Here is a 27,994-nt window from a genome sequence, read left to right on the forward strand (position 1 = left end):
ATGTATAAAGTTAACTCACAATGACAACTCTGACACTGAAAAGGCAAAAGGATTTTGTCCACTGGTTTGGTACCAATAACGATTCTCGAGACTACTGTAGAATTAGTAGTAGGAAAGAAAGCATGCAGAAAACAGCGGAAGTCGATGTGGCTGAATCCCAAATAACCCCCTAGTCCCTATATACATGCACTATGTCGGACAGGTTTTAATGGCATCCTTGGAGCACTCTTTGGTCCACAATGGAGCCGTTTGGGATTCGGCCCGAGTCGCTGCTGGTCGGTTTGGCGCCGGTGGAGGGAGTCATTCCCGCAGCGGTGCTTCCGGTCGGCATTTTGTTCTGCCAGAGAGAGAGGGGGGGAGAGTCTGAGTGGATCTCTTTTATCACCGCGTCAATAGTCTTTCTGGGGTTTTTTTTTCCGCCGCTAAATATTTCCCTGAAATCGCTTGGAATTTTACAAACATCTTCAATCGGCGCTGGAGTGTAAAACCGGGCGAAAATCCACCGGTTGTAAGGAATGTTGTTTACCTCCCTGAAGGCTTCATGTTTGCAGTGAGAAGGAAGAAGAACGAACCCTCCCGACCCGGATTATTGTTGTTATATTACTCGGAGTAGCTGCAAAGAGCGACACAGGAACGGAGAGGGGAGCTCAAGAGGCTGATCCGAAACGTTTGCTACCATTTGTTTTTGTTAAACACCCAAGTCCTGAGGTAAATAACCAACGCACCGATCACTTCATTTATACGCGGTCGATCAAAGAGAATTGCTTAAAATACCCGATAACATATCGGGGGCCGTGCGAAACTTCAATGTTATTCATCGCTCGCTCGGATTGGGTTAGCTCAAGCTAAGCTAGCTCCGTGGGCTTCTTTCCGTTCTCTCCGCTGCGCGTTGCCTTGTGTGGCCGATCCGCGGCGACGGGGCCACGGGCAGGTGACCTTAGGCGAGTCCGCGGTTCACGGTTTTGTTAGCTAGCTACAAGGCCACACTGGTCAAATGAACACAAAATTGCACAAACTCGACCGCTTGGCCAGTATGCATTCAAAACCGGACATGTTTTAAACAACGTATCCAAAAAAAGAACTTTAGCTCGTTATCTTAGCTTGCTAAAACGCTGCTTATAAACGAGAACAAGAAAAGGCCCAGCTAGTTGGTAGTTAGCCTAGCCACTGTTAGCACTGTTTACACTGACTCGCCTACAGAGCTAGCTGGCAAATTGGCTGGTTTAGCTCAGTAGGCGAGTCACTGTAAACAGTCTTCTTTTTAGCTGTCAGGTAAGTTTGCAAGCTGTGTATTTTGCAAGTTTATAATCTGAATATATAGTTATAGTCATTTGGTTTCAGATTTGGTTTCCTAGCTAACATTAGGCAGGTAAAACCAGTGTGTTTTCTTAGACTGGCAATGCACAGAACATTTTAATGTTTTCCCCCTCCTTTTAATACATGACTGCTTGCATCGCTTTAACAGATTAAGCTGATGTTTAGGATAAGACAAGCACTCAGAAAATATGTCTTTATTAAGACCGTAACAGTGAAGTCACTGTGTTTTGTTTGATATCTGTTTAAGTCCTAGAAAGCAGCAAACGCACTCTTTCAAAGCATTTCCTGTTGTCCAGGTAGATAAAAAATGATGTGTAACTTCTAGGCGCATTTCAGTGTATTGTCAATCAAAATATGTAGTATGTAAGGAAGTGGCAGCAAAATAGACAAGACCCAGATACTTAAATCCTTGTCTCACATTTATGCCACTTCAGAGACTTTATGGCATAAAAAGCTCCCATTTCTAAAACGAAACAAATCATCAGATGTTCATTTGTATCTTATGTGTAACACCACTAATGTCTCGTTATTAGTAATGTTTCGCTTTAACACACTGACACAAAAAGGAATGCAAGACTTGGTTTAAATCATTCAAACCATAATTCGTCCTGTGTTAGGATTAGATAAGAAGAATCCCTCTCTGGTTTACGGATGACAACCGCGGGGCATAGTTTCGTTTAAACTTGCTATAGTTAGCGTTAGCATACATTACGGTTTGGGAATATATCAAAGTTAACGTTTACTCTCGGCAATAAAGTGGAAACTTGACCTTTTTTATATGTATTTTACACAAGGTATAACTATACGAAACGAATCTCTAACACAGAAAAATGAATTCATAATTAGAAGCATGTTAGCTGGCTAAAATACAGCTCGCGTTATTAGCCTCTCACCCACAGACTGAGTGAGCTAGCGAGCTTTTACAGTAATTAGTACTCGGAAAACTCTCCGTTATGCTTAATGAACATGTATCAGAGGTCGTTTTTGTTGTTTTGTTTTACTTGTGTTCGCTTAAGGTAAGGTTTATGTAAAGTGACGTGTCGTTGAAGTGAACGTTAAACTTAATAATGTCGAACAGCTAACCTGTTTAATTTGTTAGCCGTGGCTCTGTTTGTGTTACAGAATTAAAGCTAGCGCTAGCGAGAATCAGGGTGAAATAGATTAGGCAGTTAGCATAGTGTTGCTAATCATATATCTGGTTGTTTTGCGTTAAGCCGAACAAACCAACGCTAACGGTTTAAACGGAAATCTTAATAGTTTTTTAAACGAAAAGTGTTTACATTTGTTTTAAAATTTCTAGCACAACAATTATCTGGCCAGTTGTAAAGGTATGTAACAAATATGGAATAAGTAAGAATAAGCTCGTTAAAAAAAAAAATATATATATAGATATCAAGATTTGCTCTCTCTCTCTCTCTCTCTCTCTCTCTCTCTCTCTCTCTCTATATATATATATATATATATATATATATATATATATATATATATATATATATATATATATATATATATATTGCAAATCTTGATATAAAAGTAATAGCAGTATTTTAGCAGTATATAGCTTGATACAAAGTAATAGCAGTATTTTTAAAGTGCAAATGAAGAGTTTTTTTTTCCGCACTCGGAAGTCACAATTCTGACCCTTCATCTTCACAATCTCTCTTCGTTTCAATAGAGAATGAATGGCCACAGCGGTATTGCGATTAAACTAGAAAAGTTTGGACGCTACTTGCTGTACTTGCAGTCTGAATAATGGCTTTTTATTATACTTTTACTTCACAACATTTCATATAGTGTAGTGATATGTGGCTAATTATTGAGTACTAATGCCGAGCCGCTGGCGCGTCACATTGTTATGCTAACAGGAAACTAGCATAAGTAGGAAGACGAGTCCTATCAGTTTTCCCTTCTCCGTGTTGGGATGCTGGTTATTGGTTTGTTGTGTGTGCTTTTTTATTTTATTTTATTTTATCCCCCCGACACACTCTCTCTCTCTCTCTCTCTCTCTGCCATCCCCCACTATCCCCGTCTGTCTTTCTGTCTATCTTTCTGTGTGTCGGTCTCCCTCTTCCTCGATCTCTCTCTTCTTTTGGTCTCCCTCACTTTGCTTCTGTCTGCCTCTTTCTCCCTCTTTCTGTCTGTCACAACCTCCTTCTCTCTCTCTCTCTCTCTCTCTCTCTCTCTCTCTCTCTCTCTCGCTCTCTTTCTTGCAGCTCTCTTGCTCTCTCTCATTTTCTCTCTCTCGCTCTCTCCTTCTCTTTTCTCTCTCTCACTCACTCTCTCTCTCTCGCGCGCGCGCACTCCTCTCTCTCTCTCTCTCTCTCTCTCTCTCTCTCTCTCTCTCTCTCTTGCGCTCTCCCTCTCTTGCACTCTCTCCTCTCTCTCTCTCTCTCTCTCTCTCTCTCTTTCTTGCCGCTCTCTCGCTCTCTCTCATTTTCTCTCTCTCGCTCTCTCTTTCTCTTCTCTCTCTCTCTCTCTCTCTCGCGCGCGCGCGCACTCCTCTCTCTTTCACTCGCTCTCTCTCTCTCTCTCTCTCTTTCTTGCGCTCTCCCTCTCTTGCACTCTCTCATTCTCTCCTCTCTCTCTCTCTCTCTCTCTCTCTCTCTCTCTCTCTCTCTCTCTCTCTCTCCGTGTGTGTCTCTCTCTGTCTCTCTCTCTCTGTTCTCTATCTGCTAATCCTTTGTGCATGTTACGCTTCTCCCTCCCTCTCTGAGCAGTGTGGTTCTGCTGGAGGTCGCTGTGGGGGGCGTTATCTGTAATCCGAGATCTCCTGTTTATTTATTTGATTCCCGCCCCTTAAAGTAATAGATTCATGAATGAGAGTGACCTGGTCATCAGTTACTGTTGAAGCTGAATGGTTCTCAATCAAAAAATATGCACACTTTAGTATTTTTTATCTATTTCTTTGGAGAATGAATGACATTTGCACTCTAACATTGCATGATATTTCAGTTGGCATCATTTACAGCCATGATAACTTGGATAGATGCAGGTTGTAATGATTTTCACTGCTGTAACAAAATTAGAAAATTGCAGATCCCTGCTTTGCAGACCCCATGTTAAAGAGCATGGATCTTCAGGAATTACCTGAATTCCAGCATGTTAAAAAGCTAAACATTGCAACAAGACAACATTCTAGTACAAAAAGCCAGTACAAAAGAGGTTTTCCCTTGACCGTCTCGGCCTGAGACTTTGTTGGAAGAATAAACGTTATGGCATTTTGTTGAGTTTTAAAAGATTTGTTAGTCTGCTAGCGTTAGAACAGATGTGTCTGAAAACAAGTGTCAGATATTAGAACAGAGAGGATTCAAAAGCTCCTCAGAGGATATGCGGAGACATTGAAGGCAGGTTTATATATAAAAGCAGGAAGATAGGCAGGTGAATAAGGATATTTATCCAGACCTTCCACTCTGTGCATAGGTTCATGTTTTAAAATTAGAGAACACTATGCGCAGAAAAGTGCATTAAAAATGGCCAAAAAAAAACACTCAGTCTAGAATATTTGATTATTTTTTTCAACTCAAAAAAACAAAAAAGTCCTGATTTAAAAACTGTAATTTGCTCTGTGTGCGCTAGTCGGGGGAGATGCAGTCTGTAGTGGAAACTTGAGTGCACGTGCATTTACAAGTTTTACAAGAGGCCCAGAATGCTTGGGGAGGAAATCTGTTTTATCTATGATGTAGAATATAGTAAAGTTTACATGCACGCTAAAACTAACAGATCAGCAACAGCTGTCCTTTTTTTTTTATTTATTTATTTATTTTTTAACCCTGTATGTGCACACTCTTTATTCTACTTTGACAATTGAAAATATATAACAAATTGTTTTAAATTTGAATAAATTATATAGAATTTTTTTGTATTATTTTAAATAATAAATATAACTGGCATAATTCAAGTGTTATGTTCACTTTGTTTAAAGAAGAGTTGTTGATTTTATCTGAGGATCTAGTTCCATTATCTAGGATAAGTTCTGTTAAATGGAGCTCTGGCATGTAAACACAGCGTGATTGACAGCTGTAAGGAGTCTCCTAAACTGACAGCTTTCACATCACCTTGTGCTACAAAAACAGTTGAACCCCTGCACCACAGTGCACCGCTGCTTATTAGTGCATGGTGTGCATTTAACACCTGTGTCCCCCTTTTCCTTCTGTTGTTTCAGATAATGTTCGTTTGTAGATGGTTTCAAAGTGTCATGTGATGTGAGGCTTCTTCTGCAGGTTATGTAGGTCTCTTTAGTCCAGAGTTGCTTTGGCTGTATATTAAATGCGTATTGTCTCAAGTTGCATTACAGATGTAAATGGATGCTCTTTGAGTGTTGTGTTGTGCATACAGTCAGAGAAAGTTAAGTCTGTATTTGTATGGTCATTTTGATTGTGATGCATCAGTGATCAAAGCTTTTCATTAGCAATATGACACAATTGGCATAGCGGTTAAACAAGTTAATTGATTTTTCAAGAAGAACAGAAGTGTTCTGTTTCATCAAATCTCCATACTTCATCTTTCTCCATACTCCATCATTCCAACTTATTCTTTCAAGCGTCTAGGTGTTTGCACTCAATGCATTGTTGCTGTGAAAGTCTGACATGTTATCAAACCCGGCTAATTGAATCACAGCTAACCCTCAATGCTTTATGGTTAAGTGATGGAAAGGTGACCGCTTGGAATGCTGGTGTGCTTTAACCATGTCTTAGATTTACTTATCCCTACTTCACTTTTATTTTTTTGGCACTTATCTCTATATCGTCAACTATTTTATGGTTCATTGATCAGTCTGAATATCAGCACAGTGCTTCTGACTGTTGGACTAGTTGGTAATCAGACTGTGTACTGAATACTGTATTAACGGTTGAGTTGCATATATTTTTGAGAATTTTACTTTTAGGACTGTCTAAGCATCCTAGTTGCTGACAGCTAGGATACTGGAAGTCTTAGTTTTATATAGATTTATTAAATTTATTAAAGTTCTCTAAACCTAAGCGGTATCCTGGGATCCACAGGAGACCATGACGTGTATCCACAGCGTCCTGGACTGTGTAGTTGTTTTGACTGTTCAGCTAAAATGGAAGTTATTGCAGTATTAATAAATGTAAAGAGCAAGTGTTCAGCTAATACAGCGTTTCAAGTCTACATATAGATAAGGCTTGAATGGCTCAGACCAGTTAACATTATGCTACATACATCCTCTTAAAATTTAAATCTGTGCTGTGAAATCAATATGCTCCATAAGGGGTCCTTGAATGGGGAACATTTTATAATAGGATGACTCCCAGCAGAAGATATTTCAAAAACAGTTGATGTAATGAGGGTTGAAGTTACTCCTCATATGCTTTTGTGTCACTTTCTGAAACAGAGAGATGATTTAATTATTGTGAAAAGTACATCCCAAATCTGCGGTTTTGGCTAACGGCACTTTTCTATTTCTTTTAGCAGAAGGGAGATGTGAAGGCTGGTCGGAGAGCAGCGACACTGAGCATCCTGCACATCAACACGACCCCCCACCCCCATCTTCAGCATGAATGGGGATATGCCTCATGTTCCCATTACCACTCTTGCTGGGATTGCTAGCCTCACTGACTGTAAGTAACGCTCACACACATTAGGCACGTTATTGAAGAAAAGTCTGTTATATAATTTTTTGCTCTAGAGCAGACCTGTTTGTGTTTTCTCAGATCCCAGAGAGCAAATGCAGTTAAACACACACATGCTTACACATGAATACTGAATATATGTTAGAAATCATACATAAGAACCTTCTAATCCTTTTGTTGGTGCTAGATGGTCTAAGTCTTACTAATATTTTAAAAGCTTAAGAGTTGAGAGTAGGAGAAGACTTATATCATGTGGAGTAATGTATAAAAAGCAGATTAAGTTGAATTTTGCTCCCACTGAAATACATGCTGGCTGTAATGTGGAGGTGTGCCCTCCTGCCATCCATGCCAGGGGATTCCAGAGGGAATGCAATTGGCTTCAGTGTTGCAGAGACAGCACCGACTTCCTGGCACGAGCGGAGGAATCGTTTCATTCTCTCTCTTTTTTTTCCTTACAAAATACACTGAGCAGGTCAGATTTAGAAACTCACTACTATCATGTCGCGAGACACGAAGCTGTAGTTGTAGACTTGGTACAAAAAAAGTGTAGAGGTGTTAACAGGAGAATAATTAGTGGAAAATCCCAGGTGATTAAACGTGGGTTAAAATCAAAAAGCATGGAATATAGTGTCTCGAGTCTCAGAAGCTTTCTGATCTGGAAAACACGGTGAACTTCATACACTACAGTTTTCTCTAAAGCTGGTATTTTGTGAATGTTAATTAATTGGCAATGACCCTTTGGATTGAATTACCAATAACATTGGTCATTTAGTGCTTGATGAACAGGATGTACATTTCATTAACACCACAGCTTAGAAAGCTGAGGATTAAATCAATGTTAACACAGCATTCCATCATAATGCATGGTTCAGGGAATTGTGATGCATGGTTCAGGTGCTAAAGTTATCCACTTGTCAAAGTACATTTTCTCAGCATTCTTATAACAGGCCTTTCTTTTGTGCAGACGAGGACAGTTTTAGAACCATTTCAGCTTGCCACAGGACACCTCAATATGTACATGTGATCATCGTGAATATTAATTAATAGTAATTGTTAATCCTGTAATTAATAGTTATCATAATCCTGAAAATGGCTTTTTTTTATGCTTATTTGACAAAGTTGATGAGCTTCCATTGGACCTCTTGGACCAGTAAATGGCTCCTTACCATTTAGGCAAACTTTAAACTTTTGAATTTGTGAACTCTAAGAGCTGGTCGGATAAATGTCTTCCTTCTGTAATGGAAAAGTAATAAAAATGGAGAGATGCCATATCGAGTAAGGATCTCAATAACATTTTATCTCACTTAAGTCCCACTGGATGGGACTGGACATCCCATACAGATATTCTGGTTTTGTTTTTCAGATTAATTTTAAGACAGTGTGTGTATAATGTTGTATTTAATGTGTATTAAATGCAGTGTTGATTGGAAAATAGAGAGAATTGCCTTCTGCTCTCTCCTGGATAATTTGGAATTATAACTAATATAAGTTTGAATGACACCCTGTAGGTCACCCAAGCTCTTATTCTACTTCTGTAATTCTTGTGACAGTCTGGGTAGCATTATTGCCTCTTAGCTGCCTGGTGTAGTCTTGAGCTCAGGTTACTGTGTGCGGAGTTTCACACGTTACCTCTATCTTTGTGTGGGTGTCCTCTGGGTTTCTTCCCACATTCAAAACCAAGATATATGGATTGTCTATTCAAAATTGCTCTTTGGTGTGGATGACTGTTAGGCTTTGAAAGATTTCACACTAGAAAGCGACAATACAACATTTAACCATTTTTCTATTTAACTGTAACTGTAGCACCAAGCGATACAAAGGGAAAGCAACAAGAGGCTATTTAAATTACAATTTAGAAAATAAACTTCGGCTCAATACAAACGAGCAAATGATCCAAACGACCGGGTTTAAGGAATTTTTTGCTGTAGGCCGAGCCACAGAGCTCTTACGATTTCACTTCAGAACGGGAGAAAATTCATTGTCATATTTTATTTTTTATAGGTTTAGCTAAATAAAGGTAACACTGGCAGGTGTGTGAATTTTGCAGTAGGATTGATATATTTCTACTAGCATACATCTCAGGGGGAAAAAAAGCCAGACCCGTGCACTCATACATTTAGAAAGGACTGTTAGAACAGTCAATGGAATAAAACTGATGAGGTCTCGCAGAAGCCCAATGTTTCTGTCTCTCTGCTTCTTTCCTACATTAATTTCTGAAGCTATTGTTTGTGTTCACATTTGTGGCTACATTTTTTTTTTAAAATGCCATTGACCGATTTCGCAAGGTAACATTTTTTCAATTCATCTATGTGAACCAAGTGAACTAATATCATTCCAGACTGCAGAAGTTTGTCCTTATAGCACAGCCATTTTTCACAGTCTTGTTTTTCACTTCATGCTGGCGTTGAAACAAAAGCATTTCATTTTATTTATTTGGTGCCAGCCTGCTGTTTGGCCACCTGCTTGGCCATGGTTCCAGCTTACTGTCACTTGTTTTTTTAGAGATACTTAAGGAAGGCAAAATGCCAGTATATGCAAAATATCATTTTAAAATTAAAAGCATCGCATACCTATCTGATTTAATACTTAAAAAAGCTCGTTTTACCCCATTCATGTCACTCTCTCCCCCCCCCAAAAAAAAAAATAGACATGGTGGGAATTCTCTCTGAAATAATTCTCTCTTGCGTGTTTTTGCAGTGTTAAACCAGCTGCCCTTGCCTTCCCCTCTCCCTGCCACCACCACTAAGAGCCTGCTGTACAATGGGAGGATTGCTGAGGAGGTCAACTGTCTCTTGGCCCGCAGGGATGACAACCTTGTCTCCCAGCTGGTCCACAGCCTTAACCAGGTCTCCACAGAGCACATGTGCGTATCAACCTCTTCAAACATGCTATGATTGTCTGTTGCTTTGGGCGTCTTAGGCTTTTGGATGGATGCTAACATCACAATATTGCGATGCTTCACTTGTGAGAAAAGAGTAATCATGAATCACCCCAAACACTTTTGGGCTTTTGACTGTAGAGTAGTGTACTTAGAAAAAAAATGATCCAACAACAAAAAACATAACTGACATTCTTTTTTATCCATGCTATGGCAGTATAAAGCTATAAAAAAAACAGCTATTAACTAAGTAATATGAAAAACATTTTCACTTCATTTGCACAATCACTGCACTGGAGGTCGGCATCTGACAAGTTTTTTTTTTTTTTTTAAAGATTTTTCACCAGGAGTGTCAAAAATACAGCCCATTGCCCTGGAAATGATTCTTATGTGGCTTATCAAAAAATGAATACAATTATTATCAGCTAATAATAAATTATTATTAAAATTATCTTGTAGTTTGTAAATTAATAGGAATTAATAAATAAATAATAAAAAATGGGGAGAAAAATATAGAGCAATAAACTCGGGGCCTTGAACTTATTTTGTGGCTGTCACAGAATCGAGTTATTTACATTAATTACTTTTCTGTTGTATGACTTTTTGAACTTCTCCACTCATACCATGTCGCTCTTCATGGCAGAGAGCTGAAGGACAACCTGGGCACCGATGACCCAGAGGGTGATATGCCGGTGCTGCTGCAGACGGTTCTGTCCAGGAACCCCAACATCTTCAGGGAGAAAAGTATGCCCACCCGATACGGGGTTCAGGGCGGTAAGGAGAAGACATGGAGACATTGCCCTTGACTCTGAACCCAGTGGAGCACAGTGCGAGGCCTGGTGTGTCACCGACAGCCTTCTGCAGCCGAGCTTTTTATAGCTTTCTTTATCCCGAAGGGTTTATTAGATCAGAAGTCTGAAACCTGGGCTTTTGTGCAGCAAGAATGACTATTAATAGTAGTGTGGTCAAAGTTGACTGATTTATACGGTATAATGCAGGCATAGTTCATCTCAAAATATGTTGTTTGGCTTAGCAAAAAAGTGTTGTATGTGAGGAGATGATCTGTTTAGTTGGTAATACAATTCCAGTTCCATCATCATACTCTGAACCACACCTCCTTGTATAGAGTGATAGCAGTCATGGTTCTGTTGGAGATAATGTTTTTTATTATTATTATTATTATTGATTACTATTTCGTGTCAGAAAATACAGATAATTTTTTAATTTGATGCAGGGTTGATTTAAACAGATCTAGTTTGCAAAGTGGCAATGTGACAATTGTAAGATTCTCTCACATGCTGGAAGAATTTCACTTCAGTGCAGCGCTAAAGAAGCAGCACCTGAATGTGTCTTTTTATTTTCATTCGAACTGCCATTAGGTAGTAAATCTTAAAGTAGGCCATGACTTATAAGAATAATTGAAGTGCTAATCAGACCTACTAATGACCTACTGGCCCCGTGCCAAGCCTGTGTACCTCTAAAGCAGGTGTGTACCTCTAAGGCCCAGTGAGGTGTTTCAGAACTAAAAAGATATCTCTGTTTTATAGCGCCCAACACTGTGCTCCTTGTGTTCTTTTGTTGTCTTCAACAATGAATCAATAAGCAATGTGTGAATTGTACTGTAATGTACATTCTAACATATTTCATGTCCTTGTCCTAAAACCCCCTAAACTTGTCTGTCTGTCATGTTTCACCACTTGATTGACTGGATGACAAAGCATAACTTTTTACTGCATCCTAAAGTCAGACTGACTAATGACATGCGCCCATTCGTTTCTTGCATATGATAAAGGCTAATAATTACTAATACTGCTGGTAAAACTAACCTATTATGCTGCTTTATTTTATTGGTGATTGATCACTTCTTTTGTAATTGAAGGTATAATGCAACAGCCAATGATGCCGCCATACAAGATGCCTCAAAATTCCATGCATGGCAGCCCGGCATCCACAAACTACCAGCAAACCCCTGTTACTCCCAGTCCTCCTAGGTATACTGCAAGGTTTTGTTTTTTTAATATATCAATTAAATTTTTTATGGCCTAAGATGTATTTACTCACAAACATTGAGTGAATGCTGACAAGTTCTTTTCTGTGCCTGTAGTCGCTTTGTTCAACCTCAGACGGGCTCTGGTGCCCGGTTCATTCCCCAGCAAAACAGCCCTGTTCCCAGCCCATATGCCCCTCAGAGCCCTGCAGGTTACATGCAGTACCCTCATCCTCCCACCTACTCTCAGCATCAACAGATCCAAGGTAAGATCACATGGCACAATTTAAGAATTGTGAAACTCTTTATTTATCACAACAGCTTGGTTGCAGACGTTTTTGCCTCCAGTGTCAAAACATATTCAGAAGTTTATTAAAAAAAAATTATTTGCAGTCTCTGTGGCTAGTCCCTTGGTGCCTGGCATGAGAAACATCCTCGACAACAAAGTCTCCGGGCAAATGTCAAGTAATTCAGCCAATCACAATGCACGGCAATGCTCCAATGAAGAGTATATGAACATAGTCCAGAGACTGGGAAATGAGGTGAGCAGATGCACTACATACCATATGCAGTTCCCAAAGGCTTCTTTTTCTCTCATTATGCCTCTTTGTCCAGACACTTTTTTTGCCTCATCCACCCCAAGACATAATTGTTAGTGAAAGATAGTAATGTCTATTTGTCATTTTTATGTTCTTTTATTAAGCCTTGACACATGTTTGAACCTTCAGTATCTGTTAGCTGTGTGGTGATCTACGTCTGCATAATTTGCTAACATGTGCATTAAGACAAAAACATGAAATGCTTTTGTATATCAACAACTTTAGTAGAAACCAGATTTGATATCTTCTTTTTCTATACTATCACTTCCTGAATATTATTAAAGACATGATCTTTTTATTTTGCTCCTTAAGAGTGTTGATGAGCAAATGTGCTTCAAATCACAGAGCACAGAAACAGCTTTGATGATATTTGATAGTATCAAATAAGCACATGCTCTAGTTCAAGTAAATAGAGACTTTACACTGGACGTTCCTTTTTTTTTTTTTTTTTCTCCACTTTGTACGACTTAGAACATCTGATTGTTACTTATTAGATAAGATTTTTGTTGGTGAGTTTGTTTTGATTTTTTTTTTAAGATGAGATATTAAGCTGAGTTTGTTTTGGATTTTTTTAGGAGAGTGATCCTTCAATGAGAAACACCTTCCCTCTCCGATCGCCCCAATCCGTGTGCTCTCCTTCTGGAAGCGAAGGGACCACGAAAGGTAAACATAAACAACTTGCGAGACCTACTGCATTGTACTGTGATACTGACCATTGGTACTACCTTGTATATACAAATCACGGATGTTGATAACAGTTTGTTTTATTTTGTATTCATGTTCTGACCACAATAATACATTTTTTATCATATATACAATATATCATATGAAGCCTGTATGTTACTTTACAATTAATTTTTTTGTTTATTGCATTTCAGTGTTCAGCTGGGCAAATGTTTTTGCTTTTTCCCCCCAGTGAATTTTATTATTTATTTTTTGCATGTCCACCTTTATTGCTATAGTAACAGCACAGGCATGCATCTGAGTAGTGTTGGGAAGGTGAACTTTAAAAATAAAGAGCACAAAAGTCACACTCGATATCCCAAGTTTCTTTCATGGTCAAATCAGATAAGTAAGAAATCAGATTTGAGCTGTCTAACCATAGTCAATTTTTTTTTTTGCTCCAATGTCATACTTAGCGTTTAAGGGTAACTGCATGTAGGTAGAAGGAAGTCGACTGGGAATTTAGCAGATAGAATCACGTCTTGGCTAATTTGCATAAACTTGAAATAATCACAATTTAAATTATGCTTGTGGCTGTTAGTTCAACTAATTCGTAATGCTTTTTGTTTCTAGTTGGATTGCGGCCACCTCCGATCCATCAGTCCCCGCCTCCATACACCTCACCACGAGATGCAGCTCCTGACCTCCTCATGGACTCACCTGAGCGAAAGAAAAAACAAAAGAAAATGACAAAGGAGGAGGGCGAGAAAGGTGCCATGTACGACATCGTCAGCTCGCCATCCAAAGACTCCACCAAATTGACGTTAAAGCTATCGCGGGTCAAATCGGCGGACACAGAGCAGCCCAGTGAGCTTATGGCAGGCGGAATGGAACATGGCTCCGACGCAGAGAACGATCTTCCCTGCAACAGCTTTCGGGAACAGTACCATCAGGTCACGGTGCTGCAGAACACAGGGGCACTCGCTGCCAAACAGCCTGGAGCAGTCACTGGGACACCTTACGATGAGGCTGAATTGGACGCCCTGGCTGAAATCGAAAGGATAGAGCGCGAATCAGCTATTGAACGAGAACGCTGCTCTAAAGAGGTTCAGGATAAAGGTAGAGCTGTTTTCCTGATCTTTAATATGAAAGAATGCGTTTAAATCCGGTGTAAAAGGCAGTTCCTTCTTGCACGTTTGAATGTTGTAATGTTGTTGATTTGTTTTGTTTAGACAAACCCCTGAAGAAGCGGAAACAAGATTCGTATCCTCAGGAGCCCGGTGCTGCTGGTACTGCCGGAGGCCCTGGTGTAGGTGGTGGGGGCAGCGCAGGGAACAAACCAACGCCTCAGGAGGCTAGTGCTGCCAGCAACGGGGCTAACCGTCCAGCACTTATGGTCAGCATAGACCTGCAGCAGGCAGGAAGAGCTGAGGGGCAGGTTGAATGCCCTGTGCCTGCCCAGGAGGCAATGCGCTGGGCTGAGGATGGCTCTGACTCGGCTGGCGTACTGCGACTCAAATCCAAAACGGATGAGGAGCTGCAGAGGGCAGCGGACGGAAGGCCAGAGGTAATAAAGCAGCAGAAAACAGCTTCAGACGGCCATCCTGAGACGCCAAAACACAAGCAGGACAGTCGACGCGACTCCTCAGGAAAGGTGCAGGGCTCCGACAAGCGGCCGGACCTGTCGAAGCACAGGCATGATGGCAAGCCTGACAAAATCCGCCCTGAAACTCCCCGAAAAGATGGACGTCCGGAGCTTTCTCGGGACAGCCACAGAGAGGAAAAACACAAAGATAGGGAAAGGGACAGGGAGCGCAGCAGTGACGGATCCAAAATCAGAAGGCCAGAAACACCAAAATCCTCCAACAGGCCAGAGCAGGAGCGCCCTGGTCGAGACAGGGACAGAGACAAGGACCGAGAGAAAGACAGAGATAAAGAAAGAGACCGTGAGCGAAAACACCGGCCTGAATCCAGAGAACATCGTGACAGGCGCTCTCCTGAGCACCGTTCCCGGCCTGACAGTCCTCGTGTAAAACAGGAAGGCCGAAGTGGGCCAGACTCCAGTCGACCACGTTCTGACCTCAAATCTCCCAACAGCAAAGAGGAGAGGCGTAGCTCTGATGGTACCAGGAAGAGTACTGATGGCTCCAAGCTGCTTCCCCATGAAAGCAGAGCTGGAGAGTTTCCTGATTTCCTTCTAGGTGGCAAGTCTGGTGCACTGAAGCACTTTGTCATTCCCAAACTGAAACGCGACAAGGACGGGAACGCAGAACCCAGGCGGCCTGGGGAGGTATGGAGCCAGCCACGGGTGAAGCTAGAGAGGCTTGGGCTGGTAGAGGACCTCAGCAAACGGTCCAAACCTGTGGTGGTGCTTCAGAAGCTCTCTCTTGACGAGGTGCAAAAAATTATCAAGGACAGGCATGCAACTAGCTCCAGATCCAGCAAGAACAGGCCGCCCTATGGGAAGTCATCAAAAGGTAAGACAAAAGTGATATTGTAGTTGTGTACTTCAGAACATTAAAACCTTGATATAAAACTTGAAACTGTGTTTCCATAAATATGAACAAGATGAACAAACTTAATTTGGTATTACATGAAGACAGAGCCATGACTGATATAAATAAAGGAGTGACAGTCTTTATCAACCTGTTTCAAGGTGCCATTGATGAGTCGGTCCTGAAGGAGCTTCCTCCTCATCTGCTTGCTGAAATCGAGTCCACCATGCCTCTTTGTGAGAGGGTAAAGATGAACAAACGCAAGCGCAGTACAGCCAATGAGAAGCCCAAGTATGCCGAGGTCAGCTCTGAGGAAGAAAGTGAATTGGAGTGTGAGTAAAAAATTCCTTCACCAACCATACAGTTGCTGCTTTTATTTCCACAATGAGGAAAGAGAGGTTTTGGTTTTTCCAAATTTCAACATTGAGATTTAAGAGTTAATTCTTTCACTCATAGCGGCCCCAAAGCGATCGAAGAAAGAAAGGGATCGGGCATGGGAGTACGAGGACAAAAAGGTTTCTGGAGAACGCAGGAGAAGCGGCGGCTTCAGCGAAGGCCGCAGAGGTTCAGGGAGCCGATACCGAGACCAAAGTCCGGAAGACTCCGGCAACGAGACTCCTCCTCCCAGCATGAGTGACGGTAAATTTCGAACACATACACAACACAAAGTATTTTTGTTTTGCATTCTATCTTTGTGTCCTAATGGTTTGTGTAGCATCCTTTAAGATACCTCTTTTCTTGTCAGTATTCAAAAAGATAAAGATGAAGGAGAAGCAAAAAAGGAGGAAAGCCTACGAGCCGAAGCTAACTCCAGAAGGTATTTTGGGTTTTAAAGTCCGTCAGGATGCTGTTTCAGACTTGATACTGATTCCGCCATTAGTACGACTTATAAAACTTTTTACTCACCCCCAAACAGAAATGATGGACTCTTCAACATTCAAGAGGTTCTTGGCAAGTGTGGACAACATTTTGGAAAACTTGGAGGATGTGGATTTAACGTCGTTAAGTACGTAACTTTTAGTGGGTGCACTATTTTAATTGGTTTCACGCTAAAGCAATTTTTTTTTATTACTTTGTGTTGTGATGTCAGAGCAAGAACAAGTTTTTACAAGAAATCTTGTACGTCTTTCTCAGCCGCAGACGATGACGAGCTCCCTCAGGAGCTGCTCCTTGGGAAACACCAGCTTTCAGAGTTGGGCAGCGAATCGGCCAAAATCAAAGCAATGGGCATCACGTGCAGGGTATGTTGCTTCTGGGGTGCAATCAACTCTGAATCTGTCTTGTTATGGACCTTAATCACAACAGCCCCACAAAAATTAATACATTTCCCACTTGTCGATCTTGTGAGATGTTTTAAATAAACCGAATGAACAGTCAGTGTAAACCCTATAATGATTGGTGTTTATGTGATGGCAAACTGTGATCGTGTTATCGAAGATATTAACTTGATGGTTATGAGCTTCTTCTTGTATTTGTTAGTCACGTTATTTTGCAAAATGTCACTACATGTCCAATCTCTGTCGCTTTACAGATTCCATCAGACAAGCTAGTAAAAGTGCTGGGCATATTGGAGAAAAACATACAGGACGGTTCCAAGCTCTCCACGCTCATGAACCATGTGAGTGTAGTTTTCACACTCCCACTTGTAACACTGCACACTTTAGCTCAGCAGCGGATGGTTAATAACAGAGAGCCTGATCTATTTATATCCCAGGACAATGAGGCAGAGGATGAAGAACGGTTATGGCGTGACCTCATCATGGAGCGGGTGACCAAATCGGCCGACTCTTGCCTGACCGCTCTAAACCTCATGACCTCACCGTTCATGCCGAAGGCCGTCTACATCGAGGATGTGATCGAGAGGGTGCTGCAGTACACCAAGTTCCATTTGCAGAACACACTATACCCTCAGTATGACCCCGTCTATAGAGTGGACCCACATGGAGGTCAGTGATGAGATGAGATGTTTCTCTGTACTTAAGGGAGGAAAAAAGGTTTTTGTTTTACTTCCACCTCTAGAGCAGTACAGTAAACGGTATTTCAGTGGGTTGATCTGTCCTAGTGTGATGAGGTAACAAAAAAAAAGAACAATTTTGTTAAGGTGCTGAGCCGTGATGACGAACACTGGGGAAAATGCTGACTTGGTATTTATTGTAGTGTAATATGCTGGTAGTTCATATCCTGCAGTCTTAGAAAGCATTGATTACAGGCAGCGATGATTGTTAACTTTTTCTTCTTAACAAGAACAACTTTTACCTGGTAAATATAAACCAACATTGCCCTCTAGTGGGCAATTTAATTTTTCGCAGATCATAAGCAATAATTTCATGTTATGTCCCTCATTCAGCACTTTTGGCTGTTAATGGTTAATGACCTTTTTTATATGCTCATTAATTTGCATTCATTATGCCTTTCTAGTGTTTTTTATGACCTTGACAGTCTGGCCTTAAAATGTTGCTCTTCGGTATATTGGTGATTCTTACACTCTGTTTTTTTTGTTCTGTTGTTTGTTAGGTGGCATGTTGAGCTCAAAAGCCAAACGGGCCAAATGTTCCACACACAAGCAAAGGGTTATCGTGATGCTCTACAACAAAGTGTGTGACATTGTCAGCAACATCTCTGAGCTGCTGGAGATCCAGCTACTAACTGACACTACAATTCTGCAGGTGAGTGTCTAGTTTCCTGCGTCGCCGGTGCATCCCTCAAAAAAGGAAATTTGAACTAACGTGGCTTCGTTCTCTCGTAGGTCTCTTCGATGGGGATCACACCATTCTTTGTGGAGAACGTCAGCGAGCTTCAGCTCTGTGCCATAAAGCTGGTCACTGCTGTAAGTTTTCATCACCTTTAAGCTCATCGTCGAGATGGAGTCTTGTGTTTGAACATTAATGACCGTGTCTCTCCTCCTCAGGTCTTCTCCCGCTATGAGAAACACAGGCAGCTGATTCTGGAGGAGATCTTCACCTCTCTCGCCAGGCTCCCCACCAGCAAGAGAAGCTTGAGGAACTTTAGGTTGGCTGATGGTTCATTTTGTAAAATACCATTTTATGACTGTGATATTTCATAACTCGTAACTGGTATTTTCTGTTTATCAGGTTGAACAGCAGCGACGTTGACGGGGAACCCATGTACATCCAGATGGTGACTGCACTGGTACTGCAGCTCATACAATGTGTTGTGCATCTTCCCACCGAGAAGGATAACACAGATGACGAGTATGAAAAGAAAGTAAGAGAGCACGCTTTAAATGCACAGACCCAAAAAAGAACACAGTAATTTATCCAGCTTTGATATAAAGATATTAATCGCTGAGATTATTTCTAGGTGGACCAGGATGTGCTCATCACAAACTCATACGAAACTGCAATGAGGACGGCGCAGAACTTCCTCTCTGTTTTCCTGAAAAAGTAAGAGCTCAGACATTTTGGCTTTGTTGCAGTTCTCTAATGCAGATGACCTGCTAAATCTCAACCATGCTTTTGTTTTTAGATGTGGCAGCAAACAGGGAGAAGAGGACTATCGGCCTTTGTTTGAAAACTTTGTGCAGGACCTTCTCTCAACAGTCAACAAACCAGAGTGGCCCGCTGCTGAACTGCTGCTCAGTCTCCTAGGCCGGTTACTGGTAAGTGGGTTCTGTCTTTGCAGGGGTGGACAAATCACTAGCCCGGGCACAGAGAACACGCAGATTTGCAGACAAGTAGGCGTACAAACTGGAAAGAGAAAAACTAAACATTCTATTACATACTATTTAAACTTAATGTGCTCTCCTCTCATGATGAGTCTCACCTCAATGCTGTAATTATATCATGAGCTTAAGTGGAATGTTTTTGTTTTTTTAATAGATTATTAGTGTGCATGGATGATGTGATGTTTTCAGCATCAGGTTCTTGAATGATTTGTTTCATTTGTTATCATACATTTTGTATAAATCTTGTATAAATTTGTGATTTGTTCTTCCTTTGACTTCTTGCTTTGATTGCTACAAAACACCACCTTGTCTCTTGTCCTCAGGTGCACCAGTTTAGTAACAAACAGACTGAGATGGCACTCAGAGTGGCCTCTTTGGATTATCTGGGAACGGTCGCTGCTCGCCTACGCAAAGATGCTGTTACTAGCAAAATGGACCAGAGATCTATAGACCGCATCCTCAGAGCGGTAAACGTTTACTTTTGCTGAGCCGCAAATAATATGCAGATCTGTTCCATTTGTGTTCCTTATTAATCATTATTGATTCTTGATTTGTCCAGGTGACTGGCAATGATGAGACCCAGCAACTTCAGAAAGCTCTGTTGGATTACCTGGATGGAAACGTGGAGACCGACCCCTCTCTTCTGGTAAGGGACTATGTTTAGATTTAGAGGGAATCCTCTTTTATGCTAATAGGAGCCTTTTGTGAAGTGCAAATTCTGTAAAGGATTGTAACTAACTTTCGTTTTTCTTTTGACCTGCCAGTTTGCAAGGAAGTTCTACATCGCTCAGTGGTTCAGGGACACCACTACAGAGACCGAGAAGGCCATGAAGTCTCAGAACCAGAAGGAGGACGACTCAGCAGAAGGAGCGCACCATGCCAAGGACATAGAGACCACTGGTGAGATCATGCAGAGAGCAGAGAAGCGCAAACAGTTCCTGCGGTCAATCATCAAGACCACTCCATCACAGTTTGGCACTTTGAAGTAAGCATAATCAAATTTACGCATAATCAGCGTTCTCTCTTAGATAAGATGTGTTCTGCCTTGATACCAGTCTAAATGTTTTCCTTTCTCCACAGAATGAATTCAGACACTGTGGACTATGAAGACGCCTGTTTAGTTGTGCGATATTTGGCCTCTATGAGGCCGTTTGCACAGAGCTTTGATATTTATTTAACACAGGTAAGAAAGGGACACCTGCATTCACAAAGCCTGCAGGAACAGTGTAACACCGATGTGTAGCACAGAGAAAAACCTAAGGAACTTAAATTGTTTAATGGTGCCGTGTTCTATGTGCTGGCTCTGTATTGTTACAAAAAGCCCCTTGCTGTTTTGTGTACAGATCTTGAGAGTGCTGGGAGAGAGTGCTATTGCTGTGAGAACGAAAGCGATGAAGTGTCTGTCAGAGGTGGTGGCTGTGGATCCCAGCATTCTGGCTCGGGTGAGTGTGTTTTCACAATTATGACCAAAAAAAAGCTTAAAACCTGCCCCAGCGTATTTATAACAGACTCGATGTGAAAAACATATCATTACCTGTAGATCCAGCAGATATTGAGATGCATTCTGAAGGTGAGAATTTGGAATAACAGTTGGTCTAACATTTTTGTGTGTTATTCACGCACAGTCGGACATGCAACGCGGAGTCCACGGTCGGCTAATGGATAACTCCACCAGCGTGAGAGAGGCTGCTGTTGAGCTCCTTGGTCGATTCGTACTAAGTCGCCCTCAGCTAACAGAGCAGTACTACGACATGCTCATTGAGAGGATACTGGTGCGTTAATATTTTGTCTTTAAAACTACTCATGAGTTTAATTTTGTGATGTGTAATTATAGCTGTCTCATAATAGTTGTATAAAGTCTTGCATTACACAGATTTAACATACATACAGACATGCTAAATTAACAGGTAAATTTACACTGTAACCAGCTTCAATGCAGCCGGTATTGAAGCATGCTTTCTTTTAGGCTTTCATGTGAAACAGGTCCCACAGCAGTCTGAACAATAAAACAGCTGTGCTGATAACAGCTTTTTTTTTTTTTCACCCCCAGATTAAAGTTCATTCAGAGTATGAAAGTTCATCTTGGGTAAATTTTTCTTGTGGTGCTCTGTTGCCACCTACAGGCTGTCAAAAATGTAGCATGTACTATATTCACGCATGGGTTGAACTTTGCAGGATACGGGCATTAGTGTGAGAAAGAGGGTGATTAAGATCTTGCGAGACATCTGTCTGGAGCAGCCCACCTTCAACAAGATCACCGAGATGTGTGTGAAGATGATCCGAAGGGTCAATGATGAAGAAGGCATTAAGGTATACATCGTGCCATAATGCGTTTCAATTTCGTTTATATTTAATTCCATACACTTCATGGATACCTTCAGATTTTAAAGTTTTTTTGTTTGTTTGTTTGTTTGTTTATTTATTTATACTTTTTTACAGAAATTGGTGAATGAAACATTCCAGAAGTTGTGGTTTACTCCGACTCCAAACCACGATAAGGAAGCCATGACCAGAAAGATCATCAATATCACTGATGTGGTAAGCTGAAATTTAGCGTACGATAGCAGTGAACACTATCACTTTAACTGGACTGAGAAAAGCACCCAAGCACACAAGTACATGATTTGTGATTTTGGCCAACATTTTAGTTATCATTGTTATTCTGTCCGCTCAGTTCATCTCACATAAAGACATTGTGTTGTGCCAGAAAATCAGTTTTGTGCAGGAGTTTTTTACAAGGCATGATAATACTAGTTGCACTTAATTTTCTTGAAGTTTGTCAGCATTTCTGCATTTTTTTTGTCGAAATGATTGACGTTTGCAGCCTTTGTCAGAAATTCCAATATAACCCATTATAAAACTGAAGAATATACATTTTTTTAGTGGGATGTCTGCTCTCTTTGTAGCAGACTTAAGTTTGTGTAAATATGAAGTTTAATAGTTTAAATGAATGTTCCTTCATGCAATTATTGCTTTGTCTAGATGAACAGTTATTACATGAGTACTAATCCTTGTCCCTAATAGCTGTAGGATTTATTATATAGTGTCTCTGTTCATGCCTAGTAAAGCATAAGGGGATTTCTCTTGACAGGTGTCTGCGTGCAGGGATTCTGGATACGACTGGTTTGAACAGCTGCTTCAGAATGTGAGTGTCATCTTAGATCATTCACATTGAGATGATTTGTGTGCTTCTCTGTCCTTTTGCTTTTTCTCATCGGTTTCATATATGTACTTGTGAATCTGCAGCTGTTAAAGACCGAGGAAGACGCTTCCTACAAGCCTACCCGGAAAGCCTGTGCCCAGCTCGTCGATAATCTAGTGGAGCACATCCTCAAATACGAGGAGGAGTCACTCACAGGTATTATGCACACAGACACAAACACACTTTTTCTGAAAATCTGTAATTGGTGGTCAATTGGTTAGGTGTTTGCTGGTGTCTGAATGCTTACATATGTCTCACCCTGCAGACTGTGAGAGTAAAGGAGTGAACTCAAACCGCTTGGTTGCCTGCATCACCACGCTTTACCTGTTCAGCAAGATCCGAGCGCAGCTGATGGTGAAACACGCTATGACCATGCAGCCCTATCTGACCACCAAGTGCAACGTGAGCATCAAACTCTCTCCTCTGCTGTTTTCACCTACATTTAATCCTTTTGCACCCTCTAGTGGTTTGCTAGAAAAAAAAACTGCACAAAAATTTTCTTTCTACATTCTAGCAAGTTGAACATCTTTCCCTGTGCGTTTCTTGCATTCACAGAACCAGAATGATTTCATGGTCATCTGCAATGTAGCTAAGATCTTAGAGTTGGTGGTGCCTCTGATGGACCATCCCAGCGAGACCTTTCTCACCACCATTGAGGAAGACTTGATGAAGCTCATCATCAAATACGGAATGACGGTAAGTGAAGAGTTGGTTTATGCACACAGTAAAATCTCTCAAAATTCTTACGAAGAAATCTCTCGAAATTCGTTTTGATTTTTTTTTTTTCACATAAGGAAGCGATTTCAGCCAGCCAAATTAAATTGGCTTCTTTCCTATTATTTTTCCTTAATATTATGTTATTTGTAAAGCATGTCAGTTTGTGTAAAGCATTTCCAACCATTCCAAATCGTTCTTTTTCAGTGCCCTAAATTTGTTTTTCATTTCCCTTTCTCAGGTTGTGCAGCATTGTGTAAGCTGTCTTGGGGCAATAGTAAACAAGGTCACTCACAACTACAAGTTTGTCTGGGCTTGTTTTAACCGGTACTACGGTAAGAGATTAACTTTTAAGACGTCTCTGATTCTGTCACATTGTAGGAACTGTAAATATGCTAAAACGTAGTCTTAAATGTAGTCGATCTACAACCTAACGTGAACTGGCTAGGGTTTGTGTTCAATAACTGGACTTTATTGGATCATGGAACTTTATTTGACATTCTTATTATTCCCCAGGGGCACTAAATAAGTTAAAGACCCAACATCATGAGGACCCGAACAGCTCTGTGCTGGTGTCCAACAAGCCGGCACTGTTACGCTCTCTCTTCACCGTAGGAGCTCTGTGCAGGCACTTTGACTTTGACCGCGAGGAGTTCAAAGGAAATAACAAGGTATGTTCTATGTGTATGTTTTACTGGTCTTTTTTTTTTTTTTTTAAGGGAAGTCAATAATGTGTGTTTGGTTGTTTCCAGATTGTCATAAAGGACAAGGTGTTGGAGTTGCTTTTGTATTTCACCAAGAATGAAGACGAGGAGGTGCAGACGAAAGCTATCATTGGTTTGGGTAAGCATTGGTTCTGTTGACTGCCTTCTGTAACATGAGGACAGTGATGAGGTTTAGTGGTTAAGGCTTTGGGATACTGATTGAAAGGTTGAGTTCAAAGCACTGCTCTGTCAAGCTGCCACTGCCAAGGGCTTTCTTATTATAAGAAATTTGCTTTCCTTGTTCCTTAGGTTTCCTGTTCATCCAGCACCCAGGCCTAATGTTTGTCCCTGACGTAAAGACCTTGTACAACGGCCTCCTGTCTGACAGGAAGAAGTCTGTAAACCTGAAGATCCAGGTGCTGAAGAACCTACAGACGTACTTGCAGGAAGAGGACTCACGAATGCAGGAAGCTGACAGGGAGTGTGAGTGTCTGTCACACAGAACAGAACTCTCCTTTTCACTGAGCGGCCATGTTCTAAACCTGACCGTTGTGTTCTCTACAGGGAAGAAGCTTTCCAAGCAGGAGGACCTGAAAGAGATGGGCGACATATCGTCGGGTATGAGCAGCTCCATCATGCAGCTGTACCTCAAGCAAGTTCTGGAGGCTTTCTTCCACACGCAGTCCAGTGTGCGTCATTTTGCTCTCAACGTCATCGCTCTCACACTCAACCAGGGTCTCATTCACCCTGTACAGGTATGCATACACAAATAAACCAGTGTCTATAACATTTAATGCTTTTCAGAGGTTTGATCTATCCAGTCTAAACGATCCTTATGTTATCTTTGCGTAGTGTGTACCCTATTTGATTGCCATGGGAACCGATCCTGAGCCTACAATGAGGAACAAAGCAGACCAGCAGCTGGTGGAAATTGATAAGAAGTACACAGGATTTATCCATGTGAGTGACTTTCATTATATCATTTTACACTATCTAATTATAATCTATATAGAATAAATAGAAAACCGAGAACTTGTCCTCTGATCTTTGTAGATGAAGGCTGTGGCAGGGATGAAGATGTCCTACCAAGTCCAGCAAGCTATAATGGCCTCCAGGGGCACGATCATTCGGGGTTTCCGTCAGGACGAGTCTAACTCGGCACTCTGCTCGCACCTTTTTACCTTGGTGCGGGGAAATCGGCAGCACCGGAGAGCCTTCCTCATCGCTCTGCTCAATCTGTTTGATGATAGTGCGGTGAGTTAGTCCTTTACTCTAGTTTGTCTAGCTGGAATGAGTTCTGGACAAAGGGAGAGGCTACCAATTATCACTTTCTGAACAGATCTGAACAATAGCTAAAACAAACACAACAAAAATATTTGGTTAAGGAAAAATTCAATGAAAATATTTCGATTTGGAATGTGTTCAAGGTTATAACGTGAGCCCAGCTGCTTTGAATAACCTTTGTCTAAATCGTATGTGTTCCCTCGCAGAAGACTGAGGTGAACATGCTGCTGTTCATTGCCGACAACCTGGCGTGTTTCCCATACCAGACCCAGGAGGAGCCTCTCTTCATCATGCATCACATTGACATCACTTTGTCTGTGTCCGGCAGCAACCTCCTGCAGTCCTTCAAAGAGGTAAGTTCCTGTGTTTGCGTGTGTCTTTCCTTGTGTACGTGTTTCTTTTTTTTTTTTTCACGTTTTTTCCTCTCATTTATAACATTCTCTTTCCCTCTCTCATATCCCCATTTTCTTTCATTTAGTCACTGCTAAAGGATGCTAGGCCAAGGGAAAAGAAGAAGAAAAAGAAAGAACGGGAAAAGAAATACAGCTCAGAGGAAGAATTTGAGGATGAGGATCATGTGGGCAGCAGGGGAAACAGCAGCAACGAAGACGATGAGGTTGTCTATAGGTCCAAGAAGGCCAAGCGGACTGCGCTGAACTCTGATTCAGACACTGATCTGGAGGCCGACGACGTCGACAAAGTCATGGACCGCCTGCCAGACAACCCCATGCCTTTGCTTGATTTTGCAAACGCCTCTCAGGGCATCCTGCTGCTCTTAGTGCTCAAACAGCACTTAAAGAACCTCTACGGCTTCTCCGACAGGTATCTGTCACACTGCTCCAAATCCTAAGACTTTTTTTTTTTTTTTTTTTTTTACCCCCCCATTTTCATCTTCCAGGGTATTTGCGTGCCTACACCTTTTCTGATTTTGAAAACTAAAAGATGGAAATTATCATTACCTGGTACAAATAGAACATGGTGTGTTTTCTTCAGAAAATGTTAATTAAACGTATGCTTCTGTTCTCCACAGCAAAATCCAGAAATACTCGCCTACTGAGTCAGCGAAAGTGTACGACAAAGCGGTGAACAGGAAACCCAACGTTCATTTTACCCCACGGCAGACGCTGGACTTCCTGATCAACAGTCTCTCCAACACAGAGCTCACCTACGAAGTCAAGAGAAGGATCGTCAGGCAATACTTGGACGTAAGTAACCGTTGTGTAAATAAAAGATTTTTAATGATCATATAATGCAAACAAGGCACTATTTTTCTGCTTAAAACTCGCATCTGAGGATCACAGATTTTTACGCAGTAAACGCAAAAGTTCATTCACTCAGACACAAAAGGTGCTAAAAAATGTTTGCCATTGAAGATTTACTATTCTTCTTTACCTTTACTGCAACTTGACCTGTTTTGCTGACTGTTTTATGCTCTGCAGTTTAAGGTACTGATGGAGCACTTGGATCCTGATGAAGAAGATGAGGAAGGTGAGACGTCAGCTAGCACCCATGCCAGAAACAAAGCCATCACTGCTCTGCTAGGAGGCTCCAGCCCGAAAAACAACGCTGCCGACTCGTATGATGAAGACAGTGATGGAGACGAGAAAATGCCTGGAGTAAGTGCTTTCTTTATTGCCAGAAAAATGTAGAATTTATTTAAGTAATATTATAGAAAATGTCCAGTACTTTTCTTCAATTGATATTTAACTTTTTACCCCCTCTAGTCGTCACGGAAATCCAAAAGAGGCGGCGATTCAGCAGATCCATCAGGTCATATGAATGAAACGGTAGAAGCCATGGATGTCATCGCCATCTGTTGCCCCAAGTACAAGGACCGGCCGCAGATAGCTCGCGTTATCCAGAAGACGAGCAACGGTTACAGCGTGCACTGGATGGCTGGCTCTTATTCCGGCACTTGGGCTGAGGCCAAGAAACGGGATGGACGCAAACTGGTGCCTTGGGTGGACACTATCAAGGAATCAGACATCATTTACAAGAAAATCGCCTTGACGAGCGCGCACAAGCTGACTAACAAAATGGTGCAGACTTTACGCTCACTGTACGCAGCTAAGGAGGGGACTTCCAGCTAATCAGACCACAGTTACTCACTCCACCAGGAACTCTCAGCAGCCAAACTTTATTGGGATCCAACATTTTCTAACCCGGACAGTGTGGCAAGAGTACTCATGGACTCACAAAAGCCAGAGGTTGGCTGTCTAAAGAGTGAGGAGAGGAAAAGGAAGGAAGGGGGAAGCGTTTTAAAAGTCGTGAGGACCTGCAGGAAAGCATTCTGTGGACACATTTTAAGTTAAACAGGACAAACACATCTAGAAGGAAATGTTTGGAAAACGTGTGGGAGCTCCTTCGCTGTTGTGCAGCAACTCAGTTGTGTGATTTTTACTCCCACTGTATCATAGTTTAACAGAAAAAAAACAATAAACACAAAAACAAAAATGTTTATATCTCTGACGAAAAAATCTGTTTAAAAAAATAAACTTAAAGTGAATGTTGGAAATTAGTCTGTTGATGTTCTTAATAAAGTGTTCTTGGAGTTAAACCTAGCACCGGATGGATTTCTTTAGCTTAGCTCAGTGTCCAGGGACAGAAACTTTTTAAATATTTCCTCTGCTTTATGTTTTACTCCTTTATTTTTTTTTCTTTTGTTTGTTTACTCATGCTGTACAATGGAGTCTCCTGGACATAATTTATTCTGTTCAAAGCAGAGCATGCAGTATCTGTGGCCTACATGCAGGGGGAGATTTTTTTTGTAAATGTAGATTTTGATGTATTAGGTCACCCTAGAGAGAAAAAAGGGATCCCCAGCACTTCTGGCGGAACAAATACTGCAATAAATTTTTTTACTTCTCTTTGTTAC

At 41.3% G+C, this 27,994-nt stretch overlaps 1 protein-coding gene across 3 annotated transcripts; it reads left to right on the plus strand.

Moving 5' to 3' along the window:
- The first annotated feature begins 328 nt into the window (after positions 1-328).
- On the plus strand, positions 329-27,993 carry nipblb (NIPBL cohesin loading factor b). Of its 3 annotated transcripts, none has more exons than XM_060896344.1 (47): positions 329-708; positions 6,748-6,896; positions 9,606-9,771; positions 10,430-10,560; positions 11,666-11,777; positions 11,891-12,039; positions 12,167-12,315; positions 12,948-13,035; positions 13,669-14,154; positions 14,268-15,512; positions 15,692-15,862; positions 15,987-16,169; positions 16,276-16,347; positions 16,447-16,536; positions 16,665-16,771; positions 17,062-17,148; positions 17,245-17,476; positions 18,045-18,196; positions 18,277-18,357; positions 18,439-18,539; positions 18,623-18,755; positions 18,852-18,934; positions 19,017-19,149; positions 19,539-19,682; positions 19,775-19,861; positions 19,980-20,200; positions 20,296-20,398; positions 20,559-20,657; positions 20,841-20,987; positions 21,391-21,525; positions 21,655-21,753; positions 22,307-22,360; positions 22,462-22,573; positions 22,683-22,819; positions 22,973-23,113; positions 23,373-23,466; positions 23,648-23,802; positions 23,884-23,974; positions 24,145-24,318; positions 24,400-24,590; positions 24,688-24,795; positions 24,889-25,089; positions 25,326-25,472; positions 25,598-25,941; positions 26,150-26,324; positions 26,559-26,735; positions 26,844-27,993. In XM_060896344.1, exons 2-47 carry the CDS (start codon positions 6,833-6,835, stop codon positions 27,207-27,209), a joined length of 7,917 nt encoding a protein of 2,638 aa, XP_060752327.1. In that variant the 5' UTR covers positions 329-708; positions 6,748-6,832; the 3' UTR covers positions 27,210-27,993. The 3 variants fall into 3 exon arrangements, with proteins under 3 accessions (XP_060752327.1, XP_060752329.1, XP_060752328.1); XM_060896346.1 differs by having other exon boundaries at positions 10,430-10,530; XM_060896345.1 differs by having other exon boundaries at positions 6,751-6,896.
- The last annotated feature ends 1 nt before the right edge of the window (position 27,994 follows it).

Source organism: Tachysurus vachellii, chromosome 20 (assembly GCF_030014155.1).
Source record: "Tachysurus vachellii isolate PV-2020 chromosome 20, HZAU_Pvac_v1, whole genome shotgun sequence".
NCBI lineage: Eukaryota > Metazoa > Chordata > Actinopteri > Siluriformes > Bagridae > Tachysurus > Tachysurus vachellii.